General features: G+C 31.5%; 2 protein-coding genes across 3 annotated transcripts; one reads left to right on the forward strand and one right to left on the reverse strand.

Moving 5' to 3' along the window:
* The first annotated feature begins 11570 nt into the window (after positions 1-11570).
* On the forward strand, positions 11571-16314 carry LOC107996340 (galactoside alpha-(1,2)-fucosyltransferase 2). 2 transcript variants are annotated; one of them, XM_028665956.2, is made up of 4 exons: positions 11571-11658; positions 11804-11963; positions 12643-13258; positions 13321-16314. In XM_028665956.2, exons 3-4 carry the CDS (start codon positions 12780-12782, stop codon positions 13859-13861), a joined length of 1020 nt encoding a protein of 339 aa, XP_028521757.1. In that variant the 5' UTR covers positions 11571-11658; positions 11804-11963; positions 12643-12779; the 3' UTR covers positions 13862-16314. The 2 variants fall into 2 exon arrangements, with proteins under 2 accessions (XP_028521757.1, XP_061941804.1); XM_062085820.1 differs by having other exon boundaries at positions 11616-12071.
* Positions 13892-18082, reverse strand: LOC107996341 (dynein regulatory complex subunit 4). The gene is made up of 8 exons (XM_017054338.3): positions 17943-18082; positions 17663-17871; positions 17322-17583; positions 16976-17236; positions 16754-16921; positions 16599-16685; positions 16314-16523; positions 13892-16225 (listed from the first exon to the last, which is right to left on the reverse strand). Exons 1-8 carry the CDS (start codon positions 17943-17945, stop codon positions 16010-16012), a joined length of 1416 nt encoding a protein of 471 aa, XP_016909827.2. The 5' UTR covers positions 17946-18082; the 3' UTR covers positions 13892-16009.
* Between the last annotated feature and the right edge of the window lie 129 nt (positions 18083-18211).

The following is an 18211-nucleotide window of genomic DNA, read 5'->3' on the forward strand; positions in this document are numbered from 1 at the left end:
TGTTTATTTCGTCGATTAATTAGATCTATTATCTTGGGGATAAATTATCCGATTGTTTAGCAACGAACAAGTAAAAGAATTCACACGTGAAGATCCGAGAATGAAGGGAGGAGTGGATTGAAACGGGGATATAAATCAGGTCGATGGATTTCGCTCGCCAAAATCTACAATCTATTGTTCCGAAGTTTCTAACTCGACAGTGCAAATGTTTAAACGAGAGGAGAATCAAAGGATCCAGGATGTGTCTTCCGGCTTGTTAGACCAACCCTCGACGCGTAAATGTTTCCAGACGGGCCTCGTCCAGGAACATTTCTCTCTCCCCTCCCCCTTTCCTTCGGCAAGACGAGAATTAATTGTATTAACGTTTTAATTAATCAAGCTTGGACCCTTTGAGAAAGAGGAACGAAGACAGTTGCCAAAGATGACGGAGTCGTCCCTCCCTCCTCCTCCTTGAAGGGGGTTGAAACGTCGATTGAAACGAAGCTTCTCTCGTTAGCGTGTTTATCTTACTTTCGTCGATCTTTCGCCGGGAGATAAACGTAGCTTTATTAGAGAAACTTAAAGAAAATAGGCGCGGAAGTTTGCTTCTTGCTGCCTCTCGAGATTCGAGAAAGGGGATGGATGTTCCGGGGACGTGGATTTGACTAGCCGCTCTTCGGTGGTTAATGAAACGGAAACACTTTTGAACGGTGGAGAAACATTTTCCTCGATTTCGTAAATGTAATTAACGAAAATATTAATATCGAAGCTTCGTCGCTTCGCCTTTCTCCAACGATCTGAAAATTATCCACTTTGCATACGACTTTGCAACCGGTGATGAACTCGTTACGAAATTTATCTTTTGATATTTCGAATCCCTAAACGATCGTCATTACTTTGATCTATCGATTTCGATGTACATAAACGTTCATCCATACGTTTTTATCATACCATCTTTTTTTTAAAAGAAATTAAAGATGATTCCAGAAGAGAAAGAGAGAGCAAAAATTAAAACGTTCAATTCTTAAACAGATGTAAAAATATTTTTGCATCGTCGCGATGCGAAAAAGTGAACCAATACTCCAAATCAAAATCTTATCGATCAATTATTTTCAAAAGCTTGTGTCGTGCGCCCTCGTACGAAACATTCGTGACAAACTCGATGCCGTTCCTGTTCAGCACTGTTCCGACCAGATGCCAATTAAAGCGATCGTACCACTCGTTTCGACACGCGTACACGTGGTAGATTAGACCCGTTAAAACCGCGATTCAAACGAGAGATAATTGAGCGTGAAGAGCTTGAGGAGGGATGACGATAATGGTGGAAGACGCGCGACTCGTATAGCTGGATCGTTACTCGTACTAGAGCGTTGTAATTGAGATATTGTCAGTGGGACACGTGCGCCTGGTTAGAGGCTAAGACACTCGGAAGGTTCATAAAATTAATAACCCATAAATTCAAGGGAATATCGCCGAGAAAATTGGCCGAACATATATTACACCCGGTGTTCCCCGCCCCTCAACGATCCGCCCCTTTCCGTCCCTCGTACGCGACGACGAGAGAAACTTTGTGTTCGATGGGGCTGATGCAAAGGAGAAAGGTACGTGTTTTTTTCTTTTTTCTTTTTAATTTTTTAAACCTTCATTCTTTTTCGCGATTATAATGCTATATATTTTTTATAGAAATAGAAATTTGAACGTAAAAGTTGTTTGTGGAAATAATGGAATGATTTCGTTGGGAGTGATCTATGTAAAATAAATCTTCTTACAAACATAAATTAAATCGAAAAGAATCGAATTAGAATTCGAATTAATTTCAAACGAATTTTCAAAGCTCTTAACTACTCGTCCCGTAAACAATTAGGAGGCAAAAGTAAGAATGACAATTTCTCGGAAAGCGATTCCATTCCTTGCGAATCCGCCGCGAGAAGTTCTGTTTAGAAATTCATTTACGAATCGGTAAGCGTATCAAATTGAAACAGAATTTGGATTAATTTCGGCGAAAAGGGGAATTAACAGCGAGAATTGTTAATGGCGCGGATATATCGACTCGTTCTACTACTTGGGGCGCGCGGAAGGAACGTGAGAATCAATGTTTAGTCTGCAAACAACACTGTACACTGCTGCGTTACTCGCAGCTTGCATCTGTTACGATCACATTGTTCTAAACAATGCCCAGAGGTCTCGCTGCTCTCAATCAGACGGTGTGTAACTATCCGCCAGGGTTACTTCCTGCCCTTCCGAGTCTCTCTCTCGTTCCATTCCGCGTTGCACTCGGTATACAGGAGTGTTTTCGAAGCGGAGAGGCCGCCACCATTGTTTATCCAATCTACGAAAATCTGATCCGTCCGCTGTAAAACGCTCTTACGTTCCTTCCAGTAATTCGAACTTTAATTTGGCCAGGCGTCCCGTGAATAATTCAGGATCTTGCATCGAGAGACGGTTCTCGTTAATAAGTAAGTAGAGGTCGGTAAAAAAACGATTATTTATTATTATTGCAAGTCGTATACGATTGGGATTTGTCTCTGTAACCGAAAAAGAGATATCTTTGAATCTAATGAATCTTAAACGTTTATAAAATAGAAGATATAATTTATTAATTAATTCGAAATATGCTTTCTCATAATGTTAAATTACAAACAGATCCGCTACAAGATCGGTTTCGACTACTCGGCGATAAGATACGAAAAACTATAAACCATGTATTAAGTCAAGTTACTCGAGGTTTAAATTTCCGAAAGTAGAGCACGTTCAATCACTTTGTACTTACTTTGAATCCCAGTCACGAACCCCTAAACTGCACAAGACCCTCAATTCTCAAGATAAGATAGAAATCAGACGTAAAAGCTGAGAAAATGAAAGAAAATGGGAACCGGTATATGGATATTTCTGCCAAAAATTCGGATTTCGTGAAACGTTGGAAATCACACTCGAAGCTTATCGAAATCGCTCTTCACGGGAGCAAACAACGATGTCGATGTTTCCATGATGCAAGGTTTCTTGCCCTCCTCCGATCCTCCGTTGTTTCGTAGGAAACGAGTTGCTCGAGTCAACAGTTAACGATAAGTCAAACACACTCCCTATCCGTTCGCTTTGACTTTGCATTCCAATCGGTTCGTTCGCAAATGCCTTTTGCGAGGCAAAGACAAACCGGGAAGAGCAGGAGAAGGAAGAACACGGCAAAGTCGAGATCCACGTTTCTATAATAATAATATTTCATCAAGAATTTAAGCAGTTAAGGGGAGGGGGGTAAGAAAAAAATATCTCAAAGAATTCTGAAGAATTAAAGAAGAATCCCGGGATAAGGAAGGAAGCGAATATTTCACGAGAAAAATTCTTTCTACGCAATCCAAATATTCTCGATCGAGCTATAATATTAATCGAAAGGATCCAACGTTTGCCCGAATATATCGTCTTTCAAATATTTGCATCCCCCTCCTCCCCCGATCGCGAAAGGGTATCGATCGAGAAAATATAAAATCGAGTTCCACATCGAGGAATGGGCCTCGAATTCCTTCCACGATAATCTTCCACGAACCTCGTCATTCCATCATCGTCCTCCGGTAAACTTTCCAATAGAAATATCCCGATAGATATTTCCCTCTCCTCTCGCGCCTCTACTCGCATAATACGCGTCCCCTGCATAGGAAATTCATAAGATGCTCGATGCCTCCGTTGAACGGTTGAAAAACATTTTCCAAACATACGTGTGGCTGTGTACAGGATATACGTCGAACAGAGAGAGAGAGAGAGAGAGAGAATATTGGATGTCGCGAGAAACGGAAGTGACAATCGTGGAAGAGGAATGGTCCCGCTCGACTCCATTTGAGCCAAAGTTTCTCACGGATTAATTCTCACGGTGAAAGTAATAATCGGTAACCCAGTGAATAATGAACCGAAACGAACGCACACACACGTGCACACACACATACATACACACTCGATTTAACTTTTAATTAATGGATTTTAATTAATGGTTAGGGTAATTGAGCCGATCCTGCACCGCTTTAACTTTTATCACCGCGCGCGTCCAAACGGTCGACTTTTGCGGTCCGACTTCCCCTCTAACTTGTAACTGTTGCAAATTATTTAACTTTAAAGGAGAAAGGCAGATGCAGAGGAATAAAGGATATTTCTATTCGCGTAAAGATTTAAATTATTATAGAATAGAAGTATTTTTATCATCGAAGTAATAGGATCTTTGACATGGAATGAGGGAGTAATAAGGAACTACTTTCAACAGTTTCCTTCTCTCTTTATATTCGAATCTCCCATAAATCTCTTGATAAATCTGGAAATTAGTAAAAAGTGTATTGCACGTAAATTGAACATTGATTCGAAGTTTTTCGGTGGAAGTTTTTCAATGGAAAGGCAAGAAGAAGACGCTGACACGACGATCAAACCCCTGTCTTCAAGCCAGGAGGGTTGAAGATCAGAGGGAAGCTGGCATTCGATCTTTTCCCGCTGATCGAGTCGTATTAACGCACCGACTTCCCACAGGGTCCATCACGCTTTCGATTTCCTCTTCCGGCCGATGCTTCCATGCGCTCTCACAGACAAAGCCAGACGTTTTGCTGTTTCGTTCGTCTCTCGATCCAACGAATTTCCCGCGCATCCACGTATCTTCCCCGCGTCGATTTTCCAATCCATCCGATTGTTCTTCTACGATTTCAATACGGGTTCCAGAGTTTCGTGATACGTTCCTCTTGTATTAGATCAAGAGGCGATTACTCTCTTCTCAATTCTGTCTGCAAGAATAATTCGTATCCGGATATTACTTTAAAATAATAAATAATGCTAATGGTCTTGCTCAAAGATGTTGCATTGTGAGAATAATCTTTTGATTTTGACCAGAGAAAACAGTGACAACAGTTCGAATTTGGATACATTTGTTGGACACACCGTACAAACGCTAATATTACTTTTATATAACCAGCAGAAATATGTCTCTTCTAAAATAAAATTTAGAATGTAATTTATTCGCTCACTATTATTATTACATAATTTTTAATTAAATTCACCGCTGATATTATTAATATACGTAGTTATTAATTATTAAATATATTTTCCTGATCAAAGAGAGGATCCGTCACAATCTTATATCTTTTAGCTTTCAAGCACGATTCTTAATCAACACGATCCGAGATGAGAACGAAATCGCGTAACGAACGATGACACGCGGAACGAAAGGGAAAGAAAGGGAAAGCGAAGGGAATGAAATCGAAATTATTTTTCTCTTTTTCCCTTCCTCCCCTTTTTTTCCACCATCGAGGAACACCTCGAATCGAATGGTTGGAAAATACCGAATCCGAATCTAGAAACAGTGGTAACGAAAATCGTGGAAAAAAAAAGAAGAAAAAAAAAGGCACGAGTCGAGAGGCCAACGAAACGTTAGCCATCGCTCTCCTTTTTTTTCCTTCTTCTTCTTCTTTTTTCCCCCTTTTTTTCCCCAGCTAGAAAAAGCACGTTATGTAACTACTCGTGGAATCCGGGCCAGGGTTTATTTCACGTTTCATCAGTGCGCATCTAACACGCGAGTAACACGGCTCGAACGAGGCAATGGCGCGTGCACGCGTTTACGGACGGGTTGCGGGTCTATAACGAGCCATAAAGATGCAAATACCCGATTGCCTCTCGAAATGAGAGAAGTATCGAGCATCCCTCTATCTCCTAGACACCTCGCTATACCTGTAAAAACTGCCTCCCTTTCATAACGAGATTGATAGGATTGATGGTGATAGACCTGTCGATAAATATTTGTTATCGTTCCTATCCTTCAATTTTCATCGGTTCGAATTGTTTAGTTTAGCCGAGGCTCCTGAATACCGTTTCTCTTTTTCTCTTTCTCTCTCTCTCTCTCTCTCTCTGGAAGAAGACTGATAATGGCGCTAATCGCTGGTGCGATTAACATTAAGTCACTTTGAAATAATGGCCTCGGAGAGATTATTCTGGAAGGAAAAGGTTGGATTTGGAAATTTTTAGCACTCCTCGAGTAATTGTCGATCAAACCATTTTTTATTACTCTTTACACATCGATATACTTCGCATTTCTAGTTCTATAAAATCCTAGGAAAATCTTCAAAGCAGATATACTTCAACAGAGAGGGAAAATCGGAGGACAAGTTTCACGATCGAATTGAAAAATGGAAATTTTTGCGCGGAATCAGGGGCTCGACACAAATAGGATAAGGGGATCAATGAGAAAGAGATGGAGAAATTGGCGAACGTAAATTATTATATAGGAGTTCTCTAGTTATGGAAATTCGATTCAATTTCGCTCGAATTGATAACGGAAAAAAAAAAGAAAAAAACACGGGAGAAGAATCGAGCGTTCGTTTCGAGTGGAAGTCACCCTCGGCCAACAACGTAAGAGTACGCGCTTTAAATATTCCCAACACGGACACTTTCATTTCCTAGCACTTCCGGCCTGGAGAAATATCATCCAGTAGGAAATTGTCCGGGAGCGCAACGGCTAAGAATAAGCCGAAGCATGACCGAGTTTCGTATCGTCCACAACCCCTTCGCAAACTTTTCCTCCGGAGAAGTATGCAGAGAAATCTGAACACCCACAACCGAATTTTCAACTACATCGATTTTTAATTCCATGCGTGCCTTATTTGCATTTTATCTTCCCGTAAAGAAGAACCTGGAAAGAGGATAAAATCGGAGAAGTGCAGAATTTTATAAGCGACTAATAAAAATAAAAGAGGAAGTGCAATTATAAACGGATTTATTAACCGATCATAAAAATAAGAAATGTTTCTTTCTGACATCGAAGCGAAATGTTCGACAAAAGTGCGAAGAAAATAGAGAAAAATATCAGGAAAGGATGAATAATTCGTCGATTATTCATCTTTTGGTAGTGGAAAGATGTTCACGAGCATCTCCTTTTGTTCCACCCTCGAAAAACGGCATAACAAAGCCGCAACTCTCCCCCTCCCCTCGAAGAAGACGTACCTCCCTGTTCTTGCTCGCGTTGGCAGCCATTTAAATAAGGGAGACATCCCTGACGAGATAGAGATAACGCGGAAGGGAAAGGAGCACGACCCTCCGCTGAAATTCTATTGAGTGATAATCCTCCTCTCTTGAATTTTTCCCGATGTTCTTCAATTATCCTTTAAAACATTACCATCATAAATAATCGATACGGACGCTGTCCTCTTCTCTAATCTCGATTCATCGTGAAATATGTTCCGTGTGAAATGAAATACACTTGTTGACAAAAAAAAGGAAAAAAAAAAGAATTGAAGAATCAATCAATCGTTTCTGAATTTTTCTATATTTTTTTTACTTTTATCTTCCCTCTTTGCCTAATTTTTTTCTCTTTGTATTACTTTTAATCTACTCATTGCGGAAGAGTAGAAAAAAAAATATAAAGAAATGTGCAAATCGTTAATTTGCTGCTCGATCTTCAATATTAATAATAACGCAATTCAGAAAGGAAAACAAGTTCGAATCGTTATAAAAATTGCCAAATTAAAAGTTCGCAGTTCGAAAACTCATCTACTATTACCAGGATACCATTAAAGTAAAAAAATACAATATAATGGATTTTTCTCTATCAATTGTTCGATAAAATACCGAATTCTATGCCAGTTTTTTCCAGCAAATATACGATATACACAGAGTAAGACTAACATCCAAGTTGCCCTTGTTAATAATAATTCGGCTGGTTTGTATCAAATTTCGTCCCAGCTACTACGCGTAGTATTATACGTACAGCTACTTAGATATTACATTGTTACGTAGACATATTACACCGTGCCTTAAGAAAGTATATGGAACAAGTCTGTGGAATTATATAAGGGAAATAACATTTGGTACATAGCGAGTTGGTAAATAGAAAATTAGCAAGCCTGGAGACACGAGTGGTAGGCACGATGCAGGAGAGAAATTCGTTACCGCCACTTGGAGGATGGTGAGAAAGGCGGGGGATAGGGGAAATACTGGTTTGGCATCTACGCAATTTCCTTCATTAGCATCGAATTTCCGCAAGATACCCTTCCCCGGCTTTAACTCCATCCCCTTCGATCCTTGGCCGAGCTACCAACACCCCTTTCCTAGACTTATCCCTTGTATAAACCAAATCTTACCGAGCAGAGATACGAGGTATTCATCGATAGTAGATAAATCAAATTTTTTGTAAATTCATTTTCAGTCACGTCATTTTATTTTTAATACGAAGACATTGGAAATTAATTATTTAAAATTGTCCATTTTGCAGTGTAGCATCTGATCTGATCGTTTATATATAGTCATAACTATCGGCCATGTAATAAACATTTAGAAATTTGATTTTTCTAAAATAAATCGCTAATCGAATTATCAAAAGACAATCCTCGTCTTTCTTACTCAGATCATAAAATTATATTTAAATATTCCAAATAATATATTAATTATATTCGTGACTAGGTAGGATGACGTATGAAATTTATTTATTAGAAAATCATTCGTAAAAATCCTCTTTTTTTAAAAATTCATTCATCCTTCGAAAACGAAATCGGGTTAAAACTATTTTTGATTTCTCTTGAAAATATTAATCTAATACTAATCTAAATATTATCTGTTGTTAAGAAATACGAATATCGATCGCCAATATCGATCAATTGCTATTAAATGGGCGATGATCTTTAAAATCTCTATATCTTTATATGTCTCTTTATATCGTTATAAAAAGAAAATAACGTATACGATGCAAATATTTTCTGCATATTTCGCCAGCTTCGTATAAAACAAAGATAAACGACATGATCGTCAATATTGGACATCGAATTGTTTCATCGAAATCAGCTTCGGTATAATATTTCGATATTGCTTCAGTCACCATTCCACTTTCCTCTCAACAATATTCTCTCCATCGTCAAGATCCAGTTACTATCTATCGAAGTAACAGTCCAAGAGAACAACTTGGACATATCTCTCCCATAAATCACATCGTTTCTATATATTGTACACGCACAACGCATACGTAATTCTCTCTCTCTCCCTCTATCCTTCTCGTGATCAAATTTCATTTAGCTCGATTCTCAGCGAGCAAAATGCAATTTCCATGCAAACTCCCGACCAACGGCGTAAACTTTCCTCACCGACTGGAAGTCGAGCGCGAACGAGCAGATCCTACAACGAACTCCAGAATAAAGAGATGGAAGGTTATGTCCTGATCATAAGCTTTTTTTTTAAAGCTGAAATGACGCGAATCGCGATGAGCCAAGATAAAGAAGTTGGTGTGGAACGCGGTTCTATGGTTGGCCAAGTAACTAAACGAATTTTATGCCTAGGGACTTTTTTTTGCCAGTGACGTACGATATACTTTTTTTCGCAATTCCTATTTCTATAAACTTTACTCGTTATTTTATCTTCTAATAAATTGGTTAAACGAGTTATCCTAATCCATAAGTTGTCATTTTGTTCTTGATGATGTATCTTCACAATTTGCAATGCTGTATTAACCAATAAACAAAATAATCATATGTTTATTTAAAAAAATATTTTTATCCAATTTTAATAAGTGCTCGAAAAATTACTTTATATTGATTTTATATAAAAATACTCGAAATCTTTTAAGCATTTAAAACATTTAAGATATTAACCCGATATTATTATTTTGCTTCTTCAACTTTCGTTTATTTTTCTTTTCACAAATTATCGATAAATTGGTAAACTATTTGTTAGAAATATTGATCAAGACGTAAATTTAATGATATCAAAGTCTACGATCTGGTATGTCTGCGTCTTATCGATAGAAAACTTTTAGCGATCTCTATTTCCCAAAGTTCTAGCCATTGATTCTTGGATACGAGTCTTTCGTCCTATTCTTGCATTGAAAAGATAAATTTAAAAGTAATATTATTATATCTATCTATACTGATGATAACTGTCATACTATGAGAATAATGATATACAAGATATCTAAAAAATATGAGAAACAGTTAATTGGAGATTTTAATCGATATTTTTCTTTGTAAAAACTTTCGTTACAATTTCATTAATGAGTTATTAGCAAAAAAAATAATTTTCCCAATTGAAGTATAAACTAGTCAAAAGGCAATAATAGCGTTGCATACGTGATGCTGCTAACGAAGCATCAACATATATCAAAGAAAGTCTGTTGAATATAATAAATATCTTTTTGTCGAAAAAAAATTATATTTCATATTCTTATGAAATAGATAAACTAATTAATTATTATATTTATAAATTTAGAAATTGATAAAGGAATAGAGAAAGAGGAACTGATAAAAAAAAGAAATTAATAAATAAAAGAAGAAGAAGCAATTGGCAAAAGGAAAAGAAATGGAGAAACTAACAAAAGAGAGAAGTTCGATTAAAGAGAGAAATAAAGATGACAATGCAAAAAATGATAAAAAGAGCAAGCGATGAAAATGATAAATGATAATTATAAAGAAAGGGAAATGTATGATAGTTATTGGAAAGAAAGAGAATTGAGGAAAAAGATGAATGTCAAAGGAAAAAGTGAATGACAGAAGAGTGACAAATAAGAATAAAAAAATGACAAAATAAAGGAAGATGTATCTCAAAAGAGGATGAGATTAATAACAAAAGTGACTGGAGAAAGATAAATATGATAAAAAAAAAAAGATGCTAAAGAAAGAAGGAATATATACGAATGTTCAGGAATGTTAGATTAACTGGTATTCCCACATTTTTGAGAAATATCCTACAATTACTTTTTTTTTAATGATATTTTTTTTCTTTTTTATCCACAAATACAATATTCAATACGATCTTCATGATTTAAGATAAAATCGACGTAAGATTAAAAATTAAATAAATAAAAATATATATTTGTATTCAAATTATTGTTATTATGTATTCAAAAATAAAAATTTATAACTAAATAGAATTAATAACAGAGCATTTTCTGTATATCATTTTCTCATAAAAACAAAAATATTCCTAGAATAAAAAAATTTTAATTAAAAAATTTTAATCAAAAAAAATTAATAAATTATTAAATATATAAATTTAAAGATATATTTTAAAGTGGATTATTAGTTTTGAAAGAGAAATGATGAAAAAATGTCCGATCAATGTTCCATAATTATAATCGTGCGTTTAGAAATTAAAGAAGAAAAGCAAATAATAGAAGAAGGATAAAGATACAATAAAAATATTGAGATCAATGCCACTTTAGAGTGTCGCAAATGAAACATGCAAAAAAAAGACAGAAAATAATGGAAGAAAGATAGATAAGAATTGACTATCAGCACCATCTCTATAAAATTTAATCAATTATTTTAATTAATTATTGATAAATTGATATATATCAAAGTTTGAAAATTTTCTTTTCAATTTTTAATTTCGTTCTTCAATTTTTATTACAATTTATAAAATATTAGAAAAAATTTCTTTGAATTAATAAATATAAATCTTAAGAATACGGATATGAAATGATATTAGACAATGATGGATATTATATGAATTAAAAAACATATTAATTATAACACTGATTTTTTGTACAATCGGCAAACATTTAAAAACATTTTAGAAATAGATATATTACCGATTGATTCATCGAACTCGATAGATGGAATAGTAGTATTCTACTATATCTAGTTAAATCAGTATGACCGACATTGAATGAAGCTAAAAATCTATACATCATACACAAAGGTGACGGTTCTTCATGACGTCATTCATCGGGACAACATCCCCGTGGTAAGGATGTAAATTTGGTTTAAACGAAACCTTAATTATTCAATAATTCATTCAAATAATTTTATTACAAGGAAAATAAAAATAATATTGTAATATGAAAAATTAGTGTATTGTGATTATTCGTGTCAAAGAAATAACGTTTCAGATGTAAAACATCTCGTGTAAATACGCAACAAGCGTCAATATATGAGATACGCATCGATTTCGCCGGGAAAATATGAGTAATAGAAATAAAGATTTGGTGAATATAAACCTCATAAATAGTAGTGGATCTCAAATGCAATATCAAACATTTTTTGGAATAGGTGAGTAGATGAGATATTAAAATATATCGTTGTTCATATCTAAGATAATTCGATTCGATAGATAAGTCGAATGTAATATTTAATTGTTTTTAAAATTTTTTTATCAGTGTAAGTATTTTTTCTTTATAATTTTATTTTTCTTATATAAAACTACATGAATAGCAAAAATTACTCTTGTATATACATACGTACATATACATGTATATATATTTATACATATCAAAATTCGTATAGAAAGTATCTAAACATCACCACCTGTTACTACCTTATAGTATCGTATATAACGTATAATATAATTTCATTAGATTCAAACAAACAAATGTCATTAAATAATTTTAATTTACATGTATTGTGCTTTGTATAATAAAACCTTGCTAAATTAGCAGCTTATTAAACAAAATATGCTAGGCCATGTCCTTTTCAGTGTCTGACTAATATCGATCTATACTATTTAATAGCATTATTTATCGTTTTCTAATGGAACAAAAAAATTAGTATCATTTTATTTGTATAACAAAATTTTTCTTAATTGAAATAAAAAAATTGCGAAATCTTTTCAAACAAATTTTTTTTTAAATTAGTTTTATTATTATCATTAACAAGAGCATGATCCATATATTGTTATCATATACAATTAACATGTATATCGTTCAATAAAAATAATATTATCATTGTAAAGATGTACGACGAAAAGCAAAGGACATGGCATACCTGTAGATAAGAAATGCTGGACTAGTGGAAATTGAAGAGTAGAAAATAAATAAAGAGAAAGCAGTAGAAGATAGAAAAAGAATTAATATACGTAGTGACTATACCATGCATATAAGGATATCCAGTCACTCTCAGCAGCATATACTTGCAAGTGCAATATTTCTTGCTATGATAGTGGTCATCAGCATCCATGTCTTCCTGTTTCCTATGTACACATATAATCCACCAGCTCATCATATAAAGATTTCATCATATGAACAAGCTCTTTGTCATACTTCTTCAAAGAATATCAATATACCACCAAAATGGGAATATCCTTGTCCCAAATATGGAATAGTTTCTGCAATTCAAGGTGGTAGACTTGGAAATCAAATTTGGGAATATGCATCAGTATGGGCTACTGCAAGAAGGACTGGTTTGGAACCATTCATGCCACACTGCATATTGAAAACTCTTGAGGAATATTTTGAAAATCTTAGTATTCCTCCACTTAATTATATTGGAAAGTGTAATTTGGATGTTAATCAAATTGTTAATTCTCTTGGACAATGGAACAGTACAGAACAGAATATTATTATACCAAGGTAAATTATTATATTTCATATGTGTCACAGATATTTCATATTTTTAATATTTTTATTAATAGACATGCAGCTTATTGGTCTCTAATTTTGGTGTGGTTGGATGATGTAAGAAGAGAATTTACATTTAAGCCAAATTTAAGAATTTATGCAGAAAAAGTACTAAAAGAAATAGCAGAGGAATTTAATTTATTTGAACCAACATTTGTAAGCATACACATTCGAAGAACAGATTATGTGGATTATCTATGGCAAAAATTAAAAATCAGACCTGCACCAGTCAGCTATTATTTTGCAGCAATGGATTACTTTATTGGCAAGTATGATAATGTAGTTTTTGTAGTAACTAGTGATAATATAGTTTGGTGCAAGTATCATTTGAATAGTAAAAGATATAGAATAAAATTTGTATCTGATGTGGATGCAAGAGGTCCAGGTAAAGATCTTGCAGTTTTATCAGCATGTAATCATAGTATTATAGATTATGGTACATATGGTTCGTTTGGCGCAATTTTAGCTGCTGGTGAAACTATTGTGTATAATGTAACAACATATTTTTCTACATTAATTGCTGAAGTTTTGCCAAACTGGAAAATAATGAGTTGAATTAAAATCAAAAAATATTCCATAGATCTCAAATTAAAACTAATGCATGTACAAATACTTTATTAAAAATACTTTTTATACAGAGTTTAACGATCATTTCGTTCAATTTAACGCGAAGATCATATTCTCTATATTTCTTTCAAAATTAAAATTGCTAAAAAATTTTCTATACTATTTTTTTTATTAAACATTTGTTTACTATTTACAATATTTCTAAACAAAAATATATTTCTTAAATACAATATTAAAAATTTTAATTTATTATTCCAATATAAGGAGCAACATATATATATATAATTATTTATCATAGAATCTAATATTAATCTTTAAAAGTTTATTGCATATTTATATCTTTTCAACAATTTCTAAAAATCCAAATGAAAGTGTAGCATTATATTTTACAAAATTTTTATGAATATAGTATAAGTATAATGCTGATAAATTGTTTAAAAATAGTAGCAATATATCAGTTTTTCATTAATTATGGCACTATTAATGACAATGTTAGAAATCCATGCACTTTTAATGGAAATATACTTTAATAAAAACATAAGAATTTAAAATAAGAAAAGAAATACAATGGAACAATGGACCACTAATGTCTAAAATTAAAACAGATGCTTATTTTTTTTACTACCTATGATTCATATTCATAGGTTTTGAGAAATTGAATAGATTCAATATTCTTTTGACATAATGAACCAATAAACTGAGACTAATATAAAAATCTGCAAGAAAATTTCATAGTGGTCAAAATTAAATATAAAGATTTTTAAGGGTTCATATTATTATTTCTTAAATCACGATCTTAATTAATTATTTCCTAATATAACATATAATATAATCCAAAATGAAATATAATTATATTATATATTTAATGATGTTTTTTGAGTAAAGGAATTACAATCAAACTTGCAGATATAGAAAAAAAAATATTGATAAACCATAACTCTTATGATGTACAATGATTTCAACTGTGATTCTATTTCTTATTGTGCCAAATTCTTAGTGTATAATAACATATAATAATTAAGTGTGTGAAAAAAAATACATATACACATTCGTTCGTATATATGTGCATATAAATATTAAGTGCCAAACAAAAATATTGGCATATTCCAACATTTTTTTATAACATTCTTTATAAATCTTTAAAATATAGAATTTTCTTTCTAATTTTTTACAATAATTTTAAAATATAATATTAAAATCTGAAATTTATATATTAAAATTTTTTTTTTAAAATAACTATATAATGAGAAAGATAAAAAATAAAAAGTAATAAAAGATTATTTTCAGTGAAACAACAAAAAAAGTATTATTTTGCAGTTTAATAAATCAATAGTATTTAATTTATACTTTAAAATATATTTTAACAAAAATTGTTCTATATTTTAAAAATTTACGAAAGACGTTATTACAAAAACTACTAGTGTGCCAATATTTTTGTTTAGTACTGTATATATATACATATAAGATTATCTATACAAAATATTATATAATGTTTTCAAATGAGTAAAAAAAAAAGACAATTAAGTATTTGTTCACTTAATAATTAAATGTTTCCAAAACTAAAAAAGTTAATAGATGTGAAAAGTATTTTACATAAGTCCATGTTATATATTTATAATAAGTGTTTAAACCTTATATTAACCACGTGACCTGATATATTCAATTTATAATATTTAGTAAATGTGTCTATGTCTATATGTTATATTATCTATATATAAATATCTATATATTATATATATATATATATATATATATATATATATAAAACATCTTTAAAATAATTGTGCCTGTTAGTTGTGAAAAATATAAGATGAAGATGCATTACAATTTACAATTAAAATAAATAATTAAAAAATATTAAACAATCAAATAGAGAATTTATATAACTATCAGGCACTAATATGATCTACTCTGTAAATTCTGTGATAATTTTATGTAATTTGTAAAAAAATAAAACAGATGCATTAAAAATGATTCATTTCACAAAATAAAAATATTCTGTATCAGAAATTATTTAAAATTTTTTTGTATTAATCTGATTTTATTATTTTTACATTTCACTAATTGATAGTGAAAGTATATTATATGATCAATCAAAAATAAAAAGTATCATTAAAATCCTAATGTTATAAAAAACTAACGATTCGAAGTAACAAGACCAGCAGGTCCCAATCCTAACTTTGTAGTAATTGCTTTTACTCTCAATGGCTGAAAACCAAGTTCGCTTTTTGGAATTCCATATTCTTGTAATTTAGTTTCATACGATCGAAGTAGATCATCATGCGCTTTACACACTTTCGCTAATTCATATTGAAGATCTTGTATTGCGTTATTTTTCTTATTCAGCATATTCTTAAAAAAAAAAAAACATTTATATATACATATAACACATAATATTATATATACACATAAAATAAGAAGGAAAAAAAAATGTACAAACCTCTAATTTTTGATTAGCATTAATAACTGCCATTGGATCTAATTGAGCAGCAGCAAGCACTTCGCTGATTTGTGCTTCGCGCTGCTCTAATAAATCAGATAATTTTTCGAGTTTCTTTTCCAAAAGAACATTTTTTAATCCTGTTTTCTGTTGCAGTTCAAGTATTGCTGAGACAAATCTTGCATGTAATTCATTTCTTTCAGATTGACACTAAACAATAAAATATCAACTTTTAATGAATAAAATAGATAATTATTTTTAAAAAAACATAACATTTTTATTTACTTTTTCAAATCGTACTTCTAGTACTTCATTTTCCCATCTTAAATTCTCCAAATCTTTGACAGTTACTGCTAATTTTTTTTTAATATTCTGAAATTAAAGAAATTATTTTTAAATAAAAAGTAATCAATGTAAGAAAAAACATTGTAAATACTAACAGCCAAACTTTGTTTATCTTTTTCGTAATTTGCTAATTGACCAGTGAGAGTTGCTAAAGATTCCTCATACGATTTTACATTGCCAGAATATTTTTTATTTTCAATTGTTAATTCTCGTACTTGTTTTCTCATGCGTTCTTCATTATTTCTCATTTCATCCATTTGTTCCTGCAAATTCATTATTTACATTATAAATATATAACTTCATTTTTTAATCTATACCTTCATACTCTTAATCAAAGATAGATTATTAAGAGTAATGTCATTATAATAAGCTTTCATTTCTGCAAATGCAACTTCATGGTTTTTAATCAAATTTGTAATTTGTGTATTTTTTCTTTCTTCTACTTCAGTTATTTCCATACGATGTTTTAAAGTAAGAGCTTCATATTGACTTGTTAATTTGTATTCATATTTTTGTTCTAGTTCTATAGCTTCATTTTCAAATTGTTTCATTAGTTTATCTATTTCTTCTGCATATTTCTAAATAATAATAAATATTTATTTATATATTATTGTATATATAATATTTAAAAATAATAAAATAAATTTTTTATTTCTTTCATACCAATTTTAATGTTTTTATTTCATTTAAATGTGCTAAATCCTGTTCTTTTTGCATTTTTTTTAATTCTCTTTTATCTTTAATTAATTCGTTTTCTTGAAGAGTATAATCATCTTGTGCCATTTTAAGAGCAACCATGTGTTCAGCTTTAGTTTCTGACAAATCAGTTTGATGCTCGTACATTAAGTGCTTTACTTTCTGTTTATATAATTTAAGCTCTGCTTCATGTTTTTCTGATAACTCTTCTTTTTCACGTTCTTTATTTCTTTAAAAATACTATATATAAATTAAATGATACTAAAATATTAAATTTTTAATCAAATATATATATATATAAGAAATACCTGACAGTTGCTTGTGCTTCATCTAATTGATGTCTTGTGATTTCCCAATAAGTTCTGATTTTATCTCTTTCAAGTTGAAAGAAATTTCTTTCCTCCCGTTCCCGTTCTATTTCTTCAAGTACCCTATGTGCATATATTTCTAATTGTTCTCTATTCATTTTTGTTGTATCTGCTCCATCAAGGATACGTGCTTTTGCTTTCTTAGGTCCCTAAAAAATTTAAATATAAAAAGAAATAATTTATGTATACGATTAGAAAATTTTTAAATTTATAAACTCACCATTTTTATAAAAAATTAAAATTAAAAAAGTCGAATATCACAAAAATATCTATCTATTGCAACTTTTGTTGATTACAAATAAAAATTTAAGAAAATAAATAATAACATCAATTTCTTTTTTAGAATCGATATCTTTATTTTATAATTTCATTAATAAAGATACATCGTTTCAACATGAAATTATAGTGTTTTGTTCGATTAGTTGCTAAGTAACCAAAACTTAACAGTATAAAGAGAATATATAAAATAGGGAGTATAATTTATAATAT

The sequence above is a fragment of the Apis cerana genome, linkage group LG15, assembly GCF_029169275.1.
Source record: "Apis cerana isolate GH-2021 linkage group LG15, AcerK_1.0, whole genome shotgun sequence".
Taxonomy (NCBI): domain Eukaryota; kingdom Metazoa; phylum Arthropoda; class Insecta; order Hymenoptera; family Apidae; genus Apis; species Apis cerana.